Consider the following 8,860-nt stretch of genomic DNA (forward strand, 5'->3'; position numbering starts at 1 on the left):
CCCGTGTGTCGCAAGCGTTTTTGCCTCTGAAGCTCTTGGAGACGTTTCCAAGCTTTTTCTTCACATTTTTCCGTTTTCGCGTTCCCACGCGTGTTCCACGCATTCCACGCGGTTCATTTCGTGTACCAACAAACTAATTTGCCGAACACTGATCAACTGGCGTAACATAAATGGTTTTCAAAAACTTTAATTTGCATCTTCTAAGAAAAACTACTATGTGCAGTGTGAGTCCGAAAAGACCTTAGCAATAAAAAAAGTTGTTGCAACACAGTTGTTCACATTTTCACAGTGATTCCTTATTTTTTACGTACCGTTATAACTTTACTTTCGGGAGCAAAAGCGTCGGAATTTACATAATGTACAATCTAAAACCATGCATAAGTAGAAATGATTGATAGCGTAAGTTTACTCAAAGAGGAAAGAGAGTTTCCTCAGACTGCAGGTTGCCCGCCCTTTGCACGTTACACTCCAAAAGGGGCTGCTTTCAGTTATTTTGAAACCAAAGCATCCTCCTAAAGTTTATGTTTAAGTTTATCTATTTTTTATAAAAGCGCCATTTCACTGTTAGTTACGTAAACTACTCTATATTGTAATATTTGTTGCCTTCATCTTGTCAATTGGAAACGCCCCAAAGCATATGAGTTATCCTTAAGATTTCCTTCTAACTTTTGAGGGTATTCAGCCATCCTATCTGCAAACGTATCTGTAGTTAAGCAAAGCCCATTCACTGAATACCCCGTGACCACCCCTACAAGGGAATCATAACCAGTTTCGTTCAGTATTACGATTTAACAAAGTAAACAACCTGCAATATTATATGTGTTCTAATCTACACCGTGTTAACCATGGCTATTTTTAAAATAGAGGCCGCTTTGGAATAAACACAAAGTGATAACAAAACGCCTTACCCAGTGACGTACCCGCACTGAAATGTTTTGGATATGATTACACTAGGTACCCGAGTACGGTGCCCGAGAATTCGGGACAGTGCCCGCGCCCGGCTACAAGGTTTCGACCTTGCACTCGGACACTAAATGGTACTCGGGTTCTTCTGAGAACATCGCGTCTGAACGCAACACTATCTCCAGCCATTACCCAGGCACCAGTGCTCAGGCACTAATTAAGTGTGAACACAGCCTAAGTTAACCTGATCGGACGCTTAATCGTCTTCTGTCACGACTATAATATATGGGTGTAACAAGATTGCAAATATTAGAGATAAAGCGCGTATCAAAAGCCTACTAATGTAGTTTTTATCGTAAGTGCAACAGCAAAATAATAACGAACGTTCCAAGAAGCCATTTGTTGCTGTCCCGCTGCCTCGTCTTCATGAACTTCAAAACGAGGCTAAGAGGACGCAAACAAATCACTCATGGCGTAAATGTGAGAAAATGGCTGCGGAAAACGTTACGTAATTTGAGTAAAGGCTTTTCTAATCACTACTTTTAACTTGACGCGAATTACAGTATGAAGGCTACTGTGAAACGGGTTTAACATCACTTCCACGTTGGTTAAGGTATTGTCGCCTATTTTTATGCTATAAAATATACTTTTTAACGCCTTTCAAAACCTGCTGAAAAGCGAAAACTTTAAATAGTAAAGAGATTACAATGCTTGTCAAACACATTTTAGCCATCAAATAAATATAACGCTGAATTGTATTCAGCCAAGGTTGCGAAAATTTTCAACATTGTTTTGGGAAAGGGGGACTTGAAAAATTAAATAATCTCACGTGGAAAGACTTTGTCATCGGGTAGTATTGAGAATCATTGTATCTTGTAAATTAAAGGAATTTGCTCAATAACTACTGTGGGGAAGTGAGAACACTTTTTTCCTTAGACTCTGAGCTGACGAAATAACACTGAAGAGTTAACAAGAGTTAAGAGTTACTATCTCGCCAAATGTCGTCCTTCTACATAAAAGTTGGCTTGTTGTATTTACTCTGACAGAAGTTTTACACTTGAGATGTCATAAACTAACAAACTAAGTTTTTGCAATAAATATAGAACTGATAGTAAAACAAATGTTAAACCCTCTGACAGTCAAAACAACACGTGACAGTCACGTGTAAATCACATGCTCCTCATATCTCCACCACTCACACCCATTCCCATCACATTCATATCATTAGGGCTCATCTGGCCGCCGGTGTTTTTACGTTTCAAGTCTTCCAGTTTCTTATTCCAGGCGATGTAGAATCGCTGAACTTCGTTCATCATAGCCTCCTCGATCTCTGCGCACTGCATAGCAACCAGGTTCTCATAAGAGGTTTCTGGTGTCACAATTCGTTCAACCTCTGATGCAGAAAAGAACAAGACAGTATAAAAATCGAGGCAAAAAATGTAGGATATTATGGAGGACCAGTGAGTTGTAATTGATATATCAAACAAAAAAGAGCGCGCTTGATCATATTTCCAAACACCGAGAAGAGAGTTGAAGTACGACGCGCAGCAGAGTAGTTTTGACGAACTTCGAGGTGTTGAGTTTGGAAATGTGGTTAGACATTGTCTTGAGTGTTTGATATATCTTCTCAATCAAAACTAAAAGTAAGGAGAAAACGTGGAAATAAAATCGTAAAAATCTATGCTTATTAAGATCAGATTTCCAAACATCGTCACGGTCATGATTTCCTTTGTTTGCGGTAAGGGTGCGGGAAAGATATTTAAAGTGTACCCCAGGGAGATCTAAAGTTTTCTTCATCAGAAAGACATAAGTAATCTAATGACTCCCCTGGGATATATCTATGCCAGTTACTCACCAGTTTTGGCTTCTTTAGGCTGACGAGGCCTCCAGTAAGCAAACTCCCAAATCAGCCCACAGATGGTCAGGACAGCCACCAGCCCAACGCAGGTGTAGATCGCTTTTCGGAACATCGGGGACTCTGCATCGAACAAATTATTCGTTTTCTCCACAGCCGCGCTCTCCCCAGGTTCCTGAAGATAATTAATTAAAAAACAGGAAGTAATTAGGGACAGACCATTATTTTTTTGAGGGGGGAGACTGGGCAATTTTCTGGGGCATAAATTTTTTCCTCACCTTTAGGTTGTGTATTATATTTTTTTCGGTGAGAAAATAGCTTGTGCAAGAATGCTTTTTAAAGTCAAACAAGGGACCTGGATATTAAAAAGCGCTTGGTCGTTTTTTTCTCTCCGAGGCTCCCCTTTCACGATTTTTTTTCAACAGTTTTTGTTGTGCAGGAACAATTTTTGGAAATTGCCCAACCCCCCTCAAATAAATGATGGTCCATCCCTTACTCAAATCTTGTCTCCAAGCAAACTGAGAAAATGTCACTAAGACTATAAGGGGAGGTGTTAGAAGGGGATGGGGGAGACCCTCAATCAATCCAGAAGTCAACGAGAGTTCTTTACCTCCATCGTTTCTGCCTTCTCTTGGATTATGGTAGTAATTTCAGTTTCCATGCTGTTCAGTTTCTTCCTCATACATTTTTCTGTGGCCTCCTTATCCAAAGCACCAGCAATGACAAAGCCGTAAGCAAACTGATGATCGAGCACAGTCCCCACGCGGAGATCCGAATTCTTTAGCACGGGGTCTGAGGCGACTTTTGCCCAGTAGCCCGCGACATAACTGTCCAGCAGAGCGCCTGTTACTTTCGGATCCTGCTTTATCACTGCGTCTTTGAGGTCCTTGACTGCATTCTTTTCTACAATAAAATTATTAAAAGAATTAATATCCCGGTAAAGATTTCTTTCCGTCGTTTCTTCAGTATTTTTACAAAGTTCATTTGAGTCGAGTGATAATGACAATGACAGGATAAGATCTTGTATTAACCAACCTGACACTTTAGCGTTGTTTCTTACACCAAGCCTTTGTTCTTCTGTGTTTTTCAAGGCAACAACCTAACAACACATAAGAATTCAACTATATGTTGAATACGCTATGGCAAACACTCTGTTAGATATCTTGGGCATATTCGATTCCCCTAATTTACTTGTTTTTATAAAATAAAAAATAAAAAAACTGAACCTTGCCGACATTTTAACTAACAACAGCAGTTGTTGTAATCATACAAAATGAACTATATGCTTCAGTTATTAGTGATTGTTTTTAACAATTTTGCATAACAAAATTATAATTAATTTCCCCACTCTTGGGAGTAAGAACCGGTTAATCTATGGTAAATATCGATGCTTGACAGTGCGCCCTTAAATACATTGACATCAAAATATATTTACTTTCAGTTGTTACAGACGACTTACGTCTGATCCGTACAGCTTGATTTCGTTGCTTAGTGATATGGCAGTCAGTGAGGTGGTAACTGTGGCGGTGAAGATCGATATGATTACGAGACCAATAAGAACCCAGATGAATGCAAACGTACGCGCCAGCACTGATCTCGGCGCGCGGTCACCGTAACTGAAAAGAAAGGAGAAGTGGAGTTGAAAAGTAAAGTTCGCGATAAGTATTTTTTGGCCGTACATCAAGTGTTCAGAATTAGACTGCACTAAGGAAAAGTCCCGCATCATTTACGTAGTTGGTTCTAGTATGTGTTTTATGTCTCAGCTTAGATGGGCTGAATCTATTTTGCCACATGCAAAATGAACATGTGATGAAAGCAAAGTGTCTGGCCAAACTTACAAAACACGACCTTGTTCCCTTTGTCTTTTCCCTCACTCCGGGGTGGGGTGGGGGTGGGGGGCGGGGGGCGGGAAACGTAAGGGACAAGGCTATACAGGCATTGAAATAAAAATGAAGTATTATCATTTTCTTACCCAACAGTAGTCATGGAAACGAAGGCCCACCAGAAGCCTTCCCATGTACCCTTGAAGAAAGAACGAGGGAATTCTTCTGGGTTCCAGTAGGTATCCTAAAGAAACAACCAAAAAACTTCTGAATTAAACTGCTTGAAGTAAAAATAAGAAACCTGGTACAAGACAAGGAACGAACGAACAACAACAAAATACATTTTGTGGTATACTTTCATGTGTTGTTCCGCTGGAAATTTTTGTTTTGGCACGGAGTACACAAACAAACATACACGAGATAGCATGACTGAATTGCTTCAAATGATACCATCCAGTTTGACAGCAATAACAAGTAGAGAAGGATTCAAGGGTGTATTTACTAACCAGTGCCCAGACTACTATTCCAGAAAGCGCGGCCATGATAAGCGTGAGCAGAAGTACAGGCCATCCCTGGAACACAGCCTCCATGACAGCTTGGGCGGCATTGGATGAATCTTCCTTCTTCACGATGAACACGACACCAGGCGACTCCACCACTGGGTAGAACGGATGGCTCTGGAACTTCACGTCCTTCATATCTCCATATATAGGCATGCTCATTACGGTGCCTTTGGATGTAGACAGAACAGATTATAAAAAATTTGCAAAGAAATTGCCGACAGCTGTATCGATGGAAAAGTCAAATAATAATAATAAAAGAAAATGTTTTATAACTGACTTCGAGTCTACCCCAAATGTTTGGTTTGTGATAATTTCAGCATGGCGACACTGGAAAATGTTTAGTCCGTGGCATCGTAAAAGCAAGTAAGTCGTCAATTTGAATCAGAGGGCTTCTGAATGTGTAAAGTGGAAAGCATTGAAGAGGCAACAGTAAGCCATAACGAGAGGATGGTTCAAATGGAAAAGGGTGCAAACCCTGAGGTGCATGGGTTTTCATTATGAGCCCATTGCGTTACCAGTCAGAGAAAAGTAAATGTAGAAACGCGACCTAAGGAAACGTGCTTAACGCAACGTACCATTCAAGTTGATATTTTTCTTCACCACCTCGGAGTCATTGGAAGCAGTTTCACTGAAGTTGAGTTTCACGCATTCTGCGATGTCTGCATTCGGGTCAGTTGACGAGGGGTCGCGATCGCAGCACTCCGACACGAGCCTTTTCAGAACGCTTGGAAAAATCCCGCTAACCACTCCATTTTTGTCTTTGTAAATATAGGGTGGAATCTCCCACCAGTCTATCTTCAGTGAGAGAGGACATCTGTCGTTTACCTGTTTCTGGCAGCCTGTAACGACAATACGGAATTATCGAATATGGTTATATAACTCGCCCTGTAATTGAATAGCTGAGGAAGAGCGTTTTCCACATAGCCGATCATAAACCCAACCAAGGCCTCCTATTTGCAATATCAAATCGGTAAATAATTTTTTCAAGATATTTCCCATCATATTTACTTTTTGTTGCTTAGTCAGGGATGGTGGAGCGTATTTTGAACTGGGAGGGTCTGGAGATATTTGTAAAATTATTATTTTATGTATTGTTTGCTTGAAATTGGGAGGGGGGGTGTTTAAGCCTCCCCAGCCCCCCCCGGTTCCGCTGTCCCTGTTAGTCTGTTTTTGAAAAGATGGTAATAAGAAGAAATAAGACTTCTCCTCTTTTTAAGTAACCCATGAAGGCCTTCAACCCCAAAGATTCTTTTCGAGATCTTTAAAAAACCTGTCAAATATCTTTCTAGGATCCTTAAAGGATCGTCAATTGGTACGATCTCAAAGTGGCTTTTAGAAAGATTTTTTGACCTAAAAATCTCGAGGATTTTAGGATGAGGATTTAGTTGCAGAATGTTGGAAGAATCCTCGAGGATTTTTGCAGGATCCTTTAAGAACCTTAATCGTAACGATGATTTCAATTCCTCGTGTTCGTCTTATGTAATTTTAAGGTTTCTTGTGGTGAAATTAGCGTTTCAGCTGGAAAATGCATGAGCCCGCGATTTTACAGTAGGGACATCGCTAAACAGCGTCACGTGATGCTGCCTAAGCCTGATGGAAGATTCAACTTGAGAAACTGAAACGACTGTTCGGATAAAATCTTTTCTAAAAAGATTTAGTAAAGATGCCAATATGTAGAGAAAATTTATAGCACCAAGATTTCTTGATTGTCGTTATAGTTTTAAAATGAATTGAAAATAATATAAACTAAGAGTTTTTAGTTGATGCCAAACATATGTAACTAACTAAGAAGTGCTAAACGAGAAAGATCTAAGAGGCCATGTTAATTGAAGAGCTGGCAGAATTAAAAGAAAAAAAAAAACAAAAACAAAGAAAGAAATCCTTTTCATTGCTGCCCTGTTGTTGCAAATAAAACAAATTATCAATACCGTTCGTGTTTTTATTCCGATTGTTGAAGGTCAATATCGAGCTTAATTACCAACAGTGCTACTTAATATGCAATAAACTTGTATTCCGTGTCACGTTCTTCGTATTTTGTTCCATAATTCTTCTCCTTTCCAGAATATATATATATATTTTTTTTTTTAGCTTAGTTTTAATACACTTAGTTTCTATAGATGCTACTTTTGTTATATTAATTCAGAACACAACTCTTGTATTTTGCACTTTAGGAGCAAAGGACGAGAACGGCGGCGATTTGCCTAAAGCATGGCAAAAACAAGAGACATGAACAGAAAATAAAGTGAAACCAAAAAATTCGAATAAACTTCTGGAAATGGGTTTCCTCTGTAAAATATCCTGGATTTGTTATTTTTATCATAACTTCTACTTGTTTCTTGTAACAACCCAGATGTACTAAAGTCAATTCTCCGCCTAGAAGTTCTTCATTTCACACTATACAAATACACAGAAGACCTTAAACTTCCTTTTGTTGACAAAATGGAAAAAATACCTTAGCTATTTTTCTAAACGGTGTTATTTAATGCTTTTCAAACTGAATCAGATGAATCGAGATATTTTCCAATTTGTTTCCAAAAAAGAAGAGCCGTGGCGTCTGCGGCCACAACAGTGGTTTTACCAAAATTCTCGAGTTTGTGTTTCTGACAGTCTGAGAAAAGTCTCCGGTCAATAATCGTTAACCGCATATTGATTCTTCATCCTGGCTTTTGTCAAAAGCGTGTTTAAAATTGTACGAGTCGAAGAGAATCAGTAATTGCGCCTATTATGTAAAACTTTCACAAGTTGCCATAATTTGCAAGCGTGAACGGTAATTTTGAACCATCAGGAAAAGAGCCGAAGAAATCAACAGTCATCCAACTTAATTGAGACGATATTAAAAATTGTCATTTTCTTTCCTTCTGCAGTTTCCTTGAGGAATATTCTATCTCCTCACAAATATTAATAATTTAAAGCAAGACCCACACGTTTCTAGAGACTTTGAGCAAGTTTCCTATTAATATTACTGGGAGTGCGCTAAGCGATGGAACTGAGCGGTTTGTACGGTAGAAACCAAACTTGCGGCAGTCCAATTTTAACCGAACGTGAGATCGAAATGACAAATCTACTGCCGTTGTAGAAGTCAGTCATCGGCCATTGCAAAAAATAAACATTGGAAGGTTTTCTAGCAATAAGTTATAGCTATTATTGAAAAATAGAATTCATTTTTTTTTGAGAAACGCATCAATTTTTCTGGAGAACTTAGCACGCTTATATAATCAAGATCTGTGACTATACACGGCGCTGAAAAACAGTGTTTTAAAGAAATGTAAGTTAACAGACTGGCGGAAAATGCTGAAGACCAAACTTTATAATAAAATATACAGTTACAACGCCGTTTAATTTGACGATTTTAAGCCTTTTGTAATCAAACGTGCGGTGAATATGTTTCTCGAATATTCTTTAGCAAGAACGTTGAATCGAAACTCAACTAAGATACGTTAAATCGAAATCCACTCACCGGTTGTATTGGTCGTTGCGTTTGCGCTCGTCACTACATCAACATGGTTCAAAAAAATAACAAACACGATACACATGGATGCGGGCCATGAGAAAACCCTCATTTTCCTAGATGAAAGGTTCCCTAGAAATCCTTCCCTTTGCTGTGTAATAAACGATAATTTCCAAGGAAAGAGTATTTATTCGACAGCTAACCGTCGCGCGCTGTGGCGAAACCGTTCCTCGTTTGGAATATTTGACAGGCTCTGTGAAAATGCAAA

The 8,860-nt window shown here is 39.2% G+C and overlaps 1 protein-coding gene across 1 annotated transcript; it reads right to left on the minus strand.

Annotated features, from left to right (window-relative positions):
* Window positions 1-171: 171 nt before the first annotated feature.
* On the minus strand, window positions 172-8,860 carry LOC110069034 (uncharacterized). Its single transcript, XM_020776473.2, has 9 exons — window positions 8,602-8,860; window positions 5,720-5,983; window positions 5,088-5,311; window positions 4,731-4,825; window positions 4,218-4,374; window positions 3,794-3,857; window positions 3,369-3,661; window positions 2,759-2,933; window positions 172-2,296 (listed from the first exon to the last, which is right to left on the minus strand). The coding sequence occupies exons 1-9, from the start codon at window positions 8,702-8,704 to the stop codon at window positions 2,073-2,075; spliced, it is 1,599 nt and encodes a 532-aa protein (XP_020632132.2). The 5' UTR covers window positions 8,705-8,860; the 3' UTR covers window positions 172-2,072.

The sequence above is a fragment of the Orbicella faveolata genome, unplaced genomic scaffold, assembly GCF_042242905.1.
Source record: "Orbicella faveolata isolate gen_17 unplaced genomic scaffold, um_ofav_v1 contig_15, whole genome shotgun sequence".
Lineage (NCBI taxonomy): Eukaryota > Metazoa > Cnidaria > Anthozoa > Scleractinia > Merulinidae > Orbicella > Orbicella faveolata.

Excerpts from the sequence above, each read along its gene's own strand:
- LOC110069034 (XM_020776473.2), bottom strand. The coding sequence starts at position 8,704 with ATGAGGGTTTTCTCATGGCCCGCATCCATGTGTATCGTGTTTGTTATT. Across the intron at positions 3,858-4,217 it reads TCAAGCTGTACGGATCAGAC|GTTGTTGCCTTGAAAAACAC; the intron begins GTAAGTCGTCTG and ends ATGTGTTGTTAG. Across the intron at positions 2,297-2,758 it reads GCCTAAAGAAGCCAAAACTG|AGGTTGAACGAATTGTGACA; the intron begins GTGAGTAACTGG and ends TTTCTGCATCAG.